We start from the raw sequence: 14,182 nt of genomic DNA, 5'->3' as shown, positions 1-14,182 counted from the left end.
AAATTCGCAAGCAATTTTTTGTAAGTTAAGTAGTGAGAATGGCCCTGTTAGATTTAGGGACAATAAAGGGACATTCTCACTTGATTTATTTGACGCACTTGCAATTATTGTCAAAGGAGAATAATTATTTGATTGTTGAAAAATACTTTTCGGGAAAAAACCTTCCAGTCAGGTACTCCGTTTTCTTTTCTGCGGTGATACGTGAGGGTTACTTTATTTACGTCACACTAGAGCTGCACTATGGGCTATCGACGATGGTCTGGATAACAACTCCGAGAATGATCCGAGTCCTGCAGTGAACTAGTCGTTAAGACACGGTTCCCAACAGATCACCGAAGTCAAGCATCACTTGCTGCGGTCATTGTGCGGGTGGGTGACCACTTGGATCAATCTGCGTAGGGACCGAGGGTGTGCGGTATTTGTCCTCGTTAAACTGTGCTACCGTAAAGTGCTCGACTTCGCTTGCAGGTCATTGGGCTACCGAAGCAGGGGTGCCATCCCCTCTGCTGAGGATCAAAATTGTGATGGCATGTCTTCGGATCATNGTGAGAAATTCTCGCCAATTTTTTTTCGTAATGAAAACACTGAGAAATAACAAGACAACTGTTTATTTTAAAAGGGCAAAGTTTAACAAGTAAAGTATATGTATTGCAATGAGAAATAATACTTTCTGGTATTTGTAGGTGGTAAGATTTGTGAGTGAGAGAATGTGATTTCATAAAAATATTTATTTCAAACAATGCTTCAAACTTATGAGATAATGTAGTGACAAATAACTTATTAATTTTTCTGTAAAAAAAACTGAAATATTCTTCATTTACGAGATTTTGGCCTATTTGCAGAGAGTTATCAGAACAGAGAAAAACTGAACCATTTTTTTACCATTTGCCTTTCAGAACATAAATTAACAAGTTTTAGAGTTTAACAAATATGTGAAAAAATTATTTCAAATAATGAATAGTAAAAAATGCAATTTTAGATTATTCTTTATTAAGTTTGTCCAAATTCCGCCTGAAAAAAACTTGGTCGAAAAACATTAAGCCAACCGAACATTCCGCAAAACGGCCGAACATTCGTAACATCCCTAGTTTAGAATATTGTACAATTTTAGTAAAAGAATTCTTTACATTTATTGCATTTTAATAAAAATGTAAACCAACAAACGGTCTAAATTCTAGCAATTAATCCAAACCTGAAACTATTTACAAATTTTTTTATCACGCTAAATTTTTTGATAGAATAAAATTGATGCCGCATAGTTATTTTAAATATTAGCCTTCCTATTTCGGCTATTTATTAGACGTGTGGTGTGATGTTTATATAAGATAAATACAAATTCGAACAACTCTCATCAAACATATTGAACTTTAAACAACTTTTAATTTAAAAAATAAAAAAATCAGACAATATGCATACATATACTTTTTCTAAATACATAAATCATGAAGTACTAATTTTTTTTTCATAACATTTAGCGAGGTATAAATTATAATAAAATAAACAATTGTGATTGCTTTGGTGCGCAAAATAATTATTTTATTCAGATTTTACCTTATAATTCAACGTAGAGTAAACTCTGTGTAATATATTTAAGTGCAAGCAAGAACTTTTAGACACTCCTAATGTTAAGATAGACGTCAACAGTACATGAGCCATATAAATAAAATAAAAAAACCGGAATTTAGGATAGCGTAATCATCCGGTACTGATGATCGCTTAAGGCCAGATTGTTACTTCTACTTTCTTCAAGATGCAACACGATACTTAAATCGTCTCTATGGATGCTTATGAACAAAGAAACTTCTAAAATTATCTTCTAAAACAAACAAATGTTCATTGAAGAAAATATTACTTGAAAATCGTGATAATCATATCAAAATTACTGAAAACATTTTAATTTTATTCACAGGTGTGATCACACGAGCGAATCGCCTGCAGTGAAAATGGTCCCCAAAAGCACTGAAACGCACGAACAACTCACCAATCAGGTTTTCACTCGCCTCGCCGAATTCGCAAGCAATTTTTTGTAACTTGGGTAGTGAGAATGACCCGTTAGCTTTGGGGCGGTTTTGATTTGATATTTATGAACAATGAAGGGACATTTTCACTTGATTTATTTCACGCACTTGCGATTACTGTCAAAGGAGAATATTTTTCCGGAAAAAACCTTCCAATCAGGTACTCCGTTTTCTTTTCTTCGGCGATACGTGAGGGAGGTAGATATTTTATTTACGTCACACTAGAGCTGTACTATGGGCTATCGACGATGGTCTAGATAACAACTACGAGAATGATCCGAAGACATGGCATTGCAATTTTGATCCTCTGCAGAGAGGATAGCTCCTCTGCTTTGATCCCCACTGCTGCTACCTACCGAGAATTTATACCACACACTCTCGGTCTTTGCACGCGAAGTCGGATGCTTTAAGGTAGAACATTTTAACGAAGACAAGTACCACGCACCCTCGGTGCCTACGCAGACTGATCAAATACCCGCTTACTGACCACAGTCAGTGATACCTGACTTTGGTGTTCTACTAGGATCCGTGTCTTTACGATCAGTCCACTGCGGGACTCTAAGTTTGTAAACGGCATTTAACGATAATCAAATGCCAGCAAATCTAGTAGAATCTAAAAATGATAATGAAATAGATAATTTATGGAAAATACGGAATCTCTACCAATATAATTACCAATTTTTGGTGGAAAAAAACCAGTACTACATGATGCAAGAAAGAAAAAGATATCACAGGAACGGATTGATTTGAAAAGTATAACTCATAGCCAACTTCAACTAGGCCATACATACATATCTTTTTTTTAATTTCTTGCTAAAATGAAATCTTATTTGAATGTCTTTTCCATTGTAGGTGGTGTGAAGGGAAACCAATTTAGAAATTTAGGAGTAGGACAGATTTAATTTTTCAAAAGAAAAGGATAAAAAATTTCAACCAGACCGCAAATTATTCTTAGTCAACTCTGTTGGAAACTAAAAAAGTAAATAATTCCCACTGCATTATTTGATAAAATTAGATTTAAGAGCAAAAAACATTAAGAAGCCTTTCCCAAGTCTCAACTTGCTCCATTGGGTCAAGCAACCTGTGAACCGGACTATTACATTTTACTGCTTAAAGGATGAGCTCAATTGATTAATAAATCTTTATCCTTATCTGATAATATGAGTCAGTCCAAAGTAGAGTGTGCTGTCTTCTATTATGCTCCAAGATAACCGATTCTAATTTACAAAATAAACACTAAAATTTAGGATACCCCACCATGCACTATTTTTAATGTATAATAGGTTAAGGCTGAAACGTACTAAAATTTTCATGCAACTTTATTTTTATCTAAAACGCTTGTTGAAATAAAATGTTCCACATTTTTAATTGCCTGTACACAATTTTTTAATGCAATATTTTTTCAATTACATGTCATCAATTAATTATAAATCAAGCTTCACAGTTCAGTGAAAGAACCTATTCCTATATGCAGGGCCGGATTTACGTATAAGCTAAATAAGCTGTAGCTTGGGGCCCCGAGATGACAAGGGCCCCCAGATCCCACTTTTTTTAAAGTTTTATTCGGAGCCGGGGCCCTATGAAGCCCATTATAATTTTTTTTTTCTTNGGAGAAAACCAGTTTCAGGTCTAGAACATCCTCCCTCCTCCTCTGCTTAGTTGTACCTGACTGAAGCTTCAGTTCACCTAATTTTTCTAACCTAACTCCAGAATAGAAATTGTTGTACAAAATTCATCAAAACCTGTACTCAATCTACTCTTTTTTATCTTAATTCCTCCTCTTCTTAAAAAAAAAAAAAAAAAGTTTACAAAAATGCCAATGTTATACTTTCCTTAAAATTAACACTTTTCCAGTTTCCTTTAAAGGTTTTCCTCTTCATATTCAATGAGGACTAAGTTGTTTTTTTCCCCTTCAATTTTAATCCCTACTTAAAAAGTAATTAAAGCACCTTAGTAAACGCTAAAAAGATTACTAAGTTTATACTTGTGTGATAATATTTTCTTTCTTATTTAAAAGTAATAAATAATAATTACATTTTATGCAATTTTAATTTTTTGCACAGAATTTCCTACATGTCCATAGATATAAAGTTTAATTCCTGCATGTTATTTTAGATATACGAAACCGAAGAGTAATGAAATAAATAAAAAAAAATTGTGAAGTAAATAATTTTAAATTTAAGAATATAATAATAAAAGAAAACATAGAAAAATATACAAAAAATTTATTTCAAAAATATTAATATTCACAATAATATACAAATCAAAAATATACATCTATAGCTTTAATCAAATTTAGTAACACCTAATTGTTTGAGTGTTACTTATATTAGGTAGTTAATTAGAATACTTTATTTTAACGAAGTTAAGATTTAACACCAATTACATATATTGGTTAGATTGTGACAAATTACTTGAAATTGTAAATAAAGGATTAAAAAATTTACAAATGTTATTATAAGTCATGATTACGAATACATTAATTATGCTTTACAATACTAACACTTCCATTTGGAAAAAAATTATTCCAGCATATAAATATATTTCATATTACATTGAAAAATACACAAAAAAAAACAAAAAAAATCCTTAATCTTAGGTATTGCAATAAATGAATTGTAATCTTGGATTACTTATAACAGATACTACAATTGTAATCAAAATTATGATTCCTTGCAACCAATCACATTTTTTCTACAGGAAAATAGAAAATGTATTTTAAAATAGAAAAGTTATAATTGTAATAGAAAAGTTATTATTGTAATAGAAAAGTTATTATTATAATGAAAAAGAAGTTACAACTGCATAGGAAAATTAAAAATTCCTATTTTTACAATAGAATTTATTTTATTTTTTTATGTTTCAATAAAAGGAATACAAAATATAAAATTTCATTTAACTAAACTTGGATATTGCAATAACTAGTAATAAATGTATAGAAACTTGTATTACTTATAACAATGCAACGATTGTAACCAAAGAAGTTATGTTAATTTGTAATCACGTTTTCTCGTTTGCGCAACTCTGATTTCTATACGATAAAATACTGCTTTATATTCTTTGACTTATATCATAGATAAATGAGAAATATAAAATAAATCAAATATGCATTTAAAATTTTAATTTACAATATCATACATGTTATAAATATATTATTGCATTCATTTATAAAAAACATTCACATAATAAACAAGGCATACATACTTTGAATGATTAAATTTACAAAGATTTAGAGAATTTCACTAATGTTTTGAAAATACAGTGTAATCCATGGCAAAGTTGAAATATTGTCTACAAGAATATGTACAAATGGTTTATCATTTACTAAATTAATTTTTAATAATAAATGATTGTGAGGAGGGAGGTGTATTGCAATTTTGTACTCAGGTGAAGGCAGTTTTGATACGATAAAATGCTTCCACTTCTTTTCAACAAAAGTTGAAAACTCTTCAGTTCCAATCTTTAATGCAAACACAGACTGACAGCACTTAGAACCTTCCTCACTAAAATATTTTAAATATAAATAAATGACTAAAGAAATTGCAAATAAATAATAATTCATAAAAAAGGGAGGGGAAATACATACTTTAATTTTATTTCATTTGTAAATCTTTCCCATAATGCATGAAATAAGAAAAGTCTCCATGATGAACTACATTGAAGGTAAGATTCTGAGACAGGTAGTGGCAAAAATAAATCATCCAAATTTAATGTGACAGATTGAAGATTGCAAGTGTAGCTGTAGCCATTATTGCATGTAAATTCTACCCTGTAAATAATATACATACAATTAAAAAAATTACTTGCAGTTACCAGTTTTCAATAGGGAATAAATTCATCTTTCCAAAAGTAAAAAAATATTACATGGAAGAAAAACTATTTTTTGATAAAATTTTCAAGTATTTACTCAAAATAATAACATTTGTGAACTTACTTGTGCAATAGTCATTCCTGAGAGCCATGACATTAGACATAGTTAATATTGGATATAATGTTTTTAACTAACAACAAAAAATTAATTCTTGAGTTAATTTTTGAGATTTAATTATCAATAGAATTAATTTTTAAATATATAATGCCTACAGGATAAAAAAATTCTAAATTTTAAAATATAATTATGTATCTATATAGACATATATTTATTAAGAGTAGAACGTGCTTTGATTCCTCTAACTAGTATTTAAATGCAAGGCGGTTTTAGGGACTTTTAAAGGCCTTTTTTTAAGGCCATTCAAATTTGTACATAACAAAAATTTAGTTTGAATGGTAAATTTTCAAAATCTGTATTCATTTTTTGAATTATATTCAATATATAATTAAAGATGGAGTTCAAATAACCAACTAAGATGTTTAAAAAATATCGATGTATAAATTTTCTTTAAATAAGACTTTTTGGTTTTCTCAAATTTATGTAATGTGTTATAAAGAGAAATTGTATGTAAAACTTCATAACTTATATTAAATATGACTAAAGTTTCATGAATGAGCAACATCATTAGAATTTCTTTAAATTATTTTAACACTATGTAAAAGTTTATTAAAATTACATTGTCAGGTTAATGTTGCAAAATTTAACTCATTTAACAATTTTGTTAAAAACACACACACATGCTCAAAAACATAAAACTAGAACATGAAACAAAACATTATGGCTCTTAAATAAGAATTTAAAAATTAAATATCTAGATGTTTGTTCAGTTTCAAAAAATTTAAAATTATTATAATTGCTTATTCTAAATTGAAATTGATAAATTTTAACACAAAACCAGATTTACAAGATCAAATATAAGAAAATTAATAGAATAGAAAGTCCCATTTATATAAATATACATCACCTTATTTTAGTTTATTTCACAGTTTTAGTTTTTTAATGTAAAATTGAAATCTTTCTTCATTACTTATACAATAAATAGGCAGAATTTATGAAAAATATTTTAAATTTTATTTAAATATTGCAGTAATATTATCAATGTAAAAATTTGATATAAAAATTTAAAATAAGAAAAACAAAAACATTAAATAAATTACCACAATTTGTAAACCAAGCCGTTGTAAATTTTTTTCCAGTTTAGAAGCAAATAGTAGTAATAAATTTTAAAAATTATTATGACAAAAAAAATTAGGAGATTGATTATTAGAAAAATATTTTGCAAACTGGAAAAGTTTCATTAGTTTAACCATAAATTCTTATCCATAACTCAAACAAGAAAAAAAAACTAATGACAGATTTTAAGTTTTAATTAAGATAGAAAATAGGTTTTAGACATTTAATATTTATTCATTTTGATTTTTTAATAACCGAAATGCATAATATTTTATTTGAATCATTTTTACAGCTTAGTTATACTAAGAATGGTACATGGAGTAATTATAAATACAATTTATGCATTTAAAATAAAAATTTAGGCCTTTGGAAGGGCCATATTTTGTTGCCATATTCTAATTTAAAGCAGCCTTTTTACGGACTTTTTAAAGCAGTGGCAACTCTGTAAAAATAAAAATGTAAACACTTGTGTGCTTTGAAACAATACATTGCTTTTAACAAACAATTTCATTGAAGATGTTATCTATGCCCAATTTTATTACAATTTTACTGATAGACTTTAAAAATATTACTAGGCAAAGAAATACCAGAATAAGTTTAAAAAAAGTTTTTATGTCAGTATATAATTAACAAGATATTGTTTTTGCCTTTACTTGTCATTCCTCAGGTCCATGAGCATACATAGTAAATGATTGATGTGCTTTTAAATATACAGGTATAGGACAAAATAATAGGAACACCTGTGCAAGAATGGAGTCGTCATTTGACCGTCCAATATACAGTGGACACGTGTCGCAAGAGTGTGCCACCTAGTGGTGATAAAAGGAAAAGTATCAGCATTTGACAGTGTGAGAGTTGCATGAGAAAAATCTGCTCCTAGGAAAGCGAGATTATGTCTGACCTTAAAAGAGGCATGATAATCGGAGCTCGCCTCGCTGGAGCGTCCCCGTCCTGAACAGTGAACCTTGTGGGTGTTTCAAGGACCACTGTATCAAGGACTCTGTAAGAATACACAAAGTTGGGTAAGGTGTCTTCTACGAAGCACAACAGCGGCAGGAAGTCAAAGTTTTCGGACCGTGATAGACAGTGTTGAAGAGAGTTCGAAAACGCAAGACTACACTGCCGGTGATAACGTCCGAGATGAATACCCACCTTCAGAACCCCGTATCCATGAAAACTATTCAACGGTCATTCAGGCCAAAGGTGGCCAAACTCCTCATTAATAAAATATTTTCATTTTTTCACATGTTTCCTATTATTTTGTTCTATTATTTCCTATTACTTTGTTGTAAGCACAATTGATGCTTTCGACTTATTAGTTTATATGCTAAAAGTTTAATTGTGCTGTATTGTTTTAAAAATTAGATAGCAAAACAGAAATAATTGCATTTTGTTAAAGCTTTGAAAAAATTTTGCTTTTAACAAACATCCCTTTTGCCTTTTATTTACAGATAATGACTGTGTTTACAATTTTATTAATACAATCATTATTGCAATGTGGGGCAGTCATTGCAATGTTTAAAATTAATATTTGTATAATGTAAAAAACTCAACTTTGCGGCAGTGGTATATCTGTTTTTAATTTAATTTGATTTCAGGTCAGAAAGTAATTTTTTATGCCTTTTTCGAAAACATAAAATTAACAAAGAGTATATAAATTTTAAAAATAAAATACTCAGCATAAAAAGGTAAGTGGAAGAAATTGAGCTCCATCAGTTTTTTTTCTTCTTTTTGTCATAAAACAATGCACACATCAAATAATTAGTTTTGTAATTAAGAGAAAGAAATTTTTAGATTTAGTTGTTTTACGACAGTACATAAAGTTGAAAAGAAAAACTGTTAAATGATACTATTTTCCCCAACTTATCTTATTTGCTTATTTCGTATAATGATGTAAGGTAAACATTTTTACTTAAAGCGCAGAGTCAAAGGCTGAGGTTCTCTTGGTTTTAACTGCAGTGTAACAATTTTCTCTAAAAAAGATTAAATAAAATTAAACATCTTCAACAAAAAATATATGTCTATTCATTCAAAAATATATCATAATTTGTATAATTATAAAATATTACACACTATATAGTCACTGATTATTTTGCTAAACAATGGAAAAAATAGCTGGCCACTTTAATAAAAATATTTAAATGTTCAGTCGAGCATACATAGCATTAATCAGAAACATAATATACTAAAATGTACTGATGTTTTATATTTAAGCTTATTATCGCTTTTCACTTATGCACATTTTTCCTCTGAACCCTGCTTCTGCACATAAATGACAGGTCACTGTAGTTCATTTAATTCAAGAAAAAAAATTTGGAGTACAAATAATTAGACAGATGCAACAATTCTTCGAAAGAAATTTTAAACAAAAAAGAAGTGTTACAAAATTTAAATTGAACTGAACAAGTAGAACTATTTGTTAAAACGACTGAAAACATTAACTTACAAATTTTTGATGACATTTGATCCTTTATAAATCAAAACACATACTACAAGTTTTTATTGCTAACAAAGATACATACCTTGGTTAGAAGTTGGTGTAGACTTCAGAATAGGAATTTCTATCACTGCAATTGTAAAAAATAATTGCTCAAACATAATGTCAAATAGTTTGATAAAAATTTTAACAGATTAAATTATATGTATTAGTAAATTCTAAGATTTTTAAATATGAAACACACATGAGTTGATCAGAATATACAATCTAAGTTCCTATTTTTAAAATACCATTTACTACAGTATTTTAGTTTGTTTTTATTTTATCATAAAATTAACAATTATTACCTGAGATTTCTTTACAAGAAGGTTCAGATTCAGCAGAAATCACAATACCATACAATTCAGCAAATGAATTTTCTTCCACAGTGCCAATCTATTTTTAAAAAAAATGTGTTTGCATTTTGAAAACAGGAAAAAATGCTGAACAACAAAGATTTTGCTAGTAAAAGAAATTAAGATAATAGCAACATGATCATCCATATCGTCTTAGTTGAAAATATACAAAATCCTGGAGGAAATAGAAAAGTCACAAAATGAATAAAGAAAATGTATGCTTCAAAAATATACCAAATGAATACTTGAGAATAAAATGAAAAATATACAAAAAATGATGTTCAAACAACTTGTGTGAGCAAAATGCAATCTACAAAAAGTGCAAAACGATAAGTTTTAGTGACTCACAAAAAGTGTTAAATTTGATTGCCCAGTGTGTTAATGTTGGCAGAACTATATCCTTTATGAACTATTCACCTTAAAGTTATAGAACAGCAGTGGTATTATGAATAAATTACTAAGTATTTGACGTTAAAATATCTGAATATCTGAAAAGGAGTTAGCAAGTTTCTTCGATTTCGGTAAAAATAATCATGAAAGTTTTGTTTGAGTATAGAAATACACATTTTTGCATTTTTATTTAAAGTCTTAAAACAATAACAATTTAAAAACTAGCTATATTAAAAGTCTCAAATTTAGGAAACTTAGATAATAAAAGGTGCCAAACAGTTGCAAGCAATACCTTTTACCTAAAACATTATCAATTATCAAATGCATATGCATATAAACAGTGTGTGTATAAAATTCACACATATTTTATACATAAATGGTAAAAAGGATTTATTATGCAAAAGTTTACAATGAATACACAATAGGAATATTTGCTACAATGAATTGAAGAAAAATTACATCTTAACTCACGTTAAAGAAAAATTAAATAAAGCCATTCAATCATGCAAGCTTGTAAGTTTATGTTAGAATGCATGAATAATTTAAATGTTGATTTAGAGTTTTTTAAGTCATATCATTGATAATATAAAACAAGCAATGGGTATAGCATTAGCATATATGAAGGTAATAACTACCATAATTGATTTTTAACAATTTTAATTTTCTCATGGAACTTTTTGTTTTATACGAATAAGTAAAAATACGTACATGTTTTAAAATGAAAGGCAACTGAAGAAATGATTCTTGTGAAGTAAGATGTTGCTGATATAATTCTAAAATACCTAAAAATGATATAGAGTTTGAGAACAATTCAAAATAAAGTCATATATATACCGCTACATTCAATTCAAAATTATTTCCAGCATTATGCATCTAGCAATATAAACTTAAGCACTCTTTTAACCATGTACGAGCATTAGTTACAGCTTCTCCATTTTAAATTTAATCTGATTTTCCTGCCATTGGGAATTTCATCAGAAAGTACAGCATATGCAGAGAATATTCAGTGTAAATTTTCCTGCAATTGAAACACTTCAAGCGTTTGAAAAAAATTTACTTAATTAATTAAATCTTTAAATTTATTTTTTTCAGACTCCTTAAAAAAACTGAGTTTGAGATCCAGTTGAGATGAAAGACAGAAACTGATTCAGATTTGGTTTATTATTGACTTTAAAAAAACTTTGAATATAATTTGCAGTAACATTTAGTTTGTAGTATAATCTTGTCTTTAACATTATTAACTGTAAAATTTAGTGCAAAAAGTTACAGTGTAGTTTACTTCCAAAGCTACATAGACTTGACTTTCAAAATATTTTAGAAAAGAGCAATTTATTTCTTTTATTTAAAAAAAAAATTCTGGTTATAAGCAATATCTCTTTTTTTATAAATTCTAATTAAGTAGAGAAATTAGTAAATATATACAAGTATTAATGTGGTTAGTTAAATTTAAAAGTAGGAATAAAATTTTAGTACCTAATGGGATATCACATTTAGCTATCACAATAACCATCATTTTGATGAAAAATTCTTAAATATTTTTTCATTACTNAGTTACAGCTTCTCAATTTTAAAATTTTAATCTGATTTTCCTGCCATTGGGAATTTTATCCAAAAGTACAGCATATGCAGAGAATATTCAGAGTAAATTTTCCTACAATTGAAATGCTACAAGCATTTGAAAAAAATTTACTTTTTTTAAATCCTTAAAGTTACTTTTTTTCAGACTCTTTAAAAAAACTGAGTTTGAGATCCAGTTGAGATGAAAGACAAAAATTTATTCAGATTTGGTTTATTATTCACTTAAAAAAAACTCTGAATCTAATTTGCAGTAACATTTGGTTCGTAGTATACTCTTGTCCTTAACATTATTAACTGTAAAATTCAGTACACAAAGTTACAGTGTTGTTTACTACCAAAGCTACATAGACTCGACTTTGAGAACATTTTACAAAAGAGCAATTTATTTCTATTATCTAAAAAAATATTATGTTCAGATGCAATATCTTCTTTTTTTTAATTCTAATTAAGTAGATAAATTAGTAAATATATGCAAGTATTTCTGTGGTTAGCTAAATTTAAAAATAGGAATAAAATTTTAGTACTTAATCTGATAACAAATTAAGATGGCAATAACCATCATTTCGATGAAAAATTAAATCCAAATAAGTATATTTTGTAATAATACATCCAACTAAAAGAGCTAAGTTACCAGATATCGGCTCTTCTATAAAATTATCATCAGTGTTTAGGCTATGAATTTCACTGTCAAGCCTGTAAACAAATAAATCATTAAATTAAAATAATTTCTATTCAACCATTTCAAGGAACTTTAAAATAAAATACAAAGTTTTATAAAATGCAGTGAAAACAATAAAGTGATATATAAAAAAAGTTATAAAATCTTGAAAAGACTGAAAGACTTCGTCACTTTAAAGATTTCCATTTAAGCTATTTAAATTTTTAATATTAGCTGCTTTAAACTTATAATTATTCATGAAAAAATTATTCAAAACACCTAATATTTATAAATAATCAATGCAAATGTTTCAGTTAATTTTCATATGGCTATTTTTCCAATTCAACATAAAACTATGTCTCAAAATTAAGAGGGTTGTTGCGATCCTTTTCTTCAATTGTAATATTATTCCGTTCATGATCCTTTAATAATTAATCCATTCAATTCAAAAGTAAAATACAAAGTTCAATAAAATGTATTGAAAACAATCAAGTGATACATAAAAAAAGCCATAAAATCTTGAAAAGACCAAAAAATCTCTGGCAACTTTAAAGATTTCCATTTAAGCAGTCTAAATTTTTAATATTTAAATAACAGCTGTCTTAAATTTATAATTAAAAAATAATGCAAAACATCTAATATTCATAATTAATCATTGCAAATATTTAAGTTAATTTTTATATGGGTGTTTTTCTAATTCAACATAAAAATTTTGTATCAAAATTATGAGAGTTGTTGCGAGATATCCATTACCTTGAGTGTAACATTAATCCCTTCATACAGGGCCCCCCACCAGGGGGGAAGGTGGGCGCAGGATGCGCCCACTTAAAGCTTGGAGGGGGGGGGGATTTTTACACTAATTAAAACGAATAGTTTGGGGGGGGGATTTAGAATTTTCCCAAGAGCTTGGGGGGGGGATGGGGGCCACTGTCTTCATAGTAATCTTATGCTATCTAAAAGTTAAAAAAAGGTTTCAAGGTTTTTGTAAAAGATATGAGTATCCTGCCCTAAAGAGGTTCTCATTTTCTTGGTTAGTTCATACTAATACAAAGTTGGGTTTTCAGCTGTTGTTCTGAAAAGAGCAAATACCTCTCAAAAATAAATATCAGAAAAGAAATGTGAGTAGCTACATAAAGTTTTATTTCAAGATAAGTACAGTTATGTAATGAGCAACCAACTAAATTATAACATGAAATGTATTACATGAAATACATGATTTCTTCAAGGGTGGACAATAAAATCTCCTTACATATGTCTTCTTTTATATTAATATAATGCCATATATTATTACAAATATCGTTTTATAATTTAAAGTGTGGATGTATTTCAAGCATGAGGTACATTGACTATATTCCTAATATTCTAATAAAAGACTAACTAAACTAAATAAAAAAAAGGAAGACATCAAATTGACACTTCTCACTTTTTATCCAGAAGATATAATAAATAATTTTGACTAATTTTAAAAGGCAAACGATTAAAACTTGGATCAACAGGAAACAAGTCTAATTTATTGAACTTAAAAATGAATGGTTGGGTAAGTAGACTCTAACTAGAAAACAAAACCGTAATTGGTAATTTTGCAGTTGCATTAATATTGTTTCATTGGTAATTTTGCAGACACACAACTGTCATTTCATATTAATTGGGTGAAAAATATTT

The 14,182-nt window shown here is 28.1% G+C and overlaps 1 protein-coding gene across 2 annotated transcripts in view; it reads right to left on the bottom strand.

The window, feature by feature from the left end:
* Positions 1-4,223: 4,223 nt before the first annotated feature.
* LOC107440473 (AP-5 complex subunit beta-1) overlaps positions 4,224-14,182 on the bottom strand; it is a 36,935-nt gene continuing 26,976 nt past the window's right edge. For both annotated transcript variants that reach the window (XM_043049034.2, XM_043049035.2), the window contains exons 18-24: positions 12,494-12,555; positions 10,993-11,066; positions 9,847-9,934; positions 9,585-9,629; positions 8,975-9,035; positions 5,605-5,787; positions 4,224-5,521 (exon numbers count right to left, since the gene is read on the bottom strand). In XM_043049034.2, the coding sequence (XP_042904968.1) occupies positions 5,248-5,521; positions 5,605-5,787; positions 8,975-9,035; positions 9,585-9,629; positions 9,847-9,934; positions 10,993-11,066; positions 12,494-12,555 (787 nt within the window). In that variant the 3' untranslated portion in view covers positions 4,224-5,247. The remainder of the gene's footprint in view (positions 5,522-5,604; positions 5,788-8,974; positions 9,036-9,584; positions 9,630-9,846; positions 9,935-10,992; positions 11,067-12,493; positions 12,556-14,182) is intronic.

The sequence above is a fragment of the Parasteatoda tepidariorum genome, chromosome 5 (assembly GCF_043381705.1).
Source record: "Parasteatoda tepidariorum isolate YZ-2023 chromosome 5, CAS_Ptep_4.0, whole genome shotgun sequence".
Lineage (NCBI taxonomy): Eukaryota > Metazoa > Arthropoda > Arachnida > Araneae > Theridiidae > Parasteatoda > Parasteatoda tepidariorum.
The sequence above is the reverse complement of the archived record's forward strand: the minus strand, read 5'-3'. Positions and strand labels throughout refer to the sequence as shown.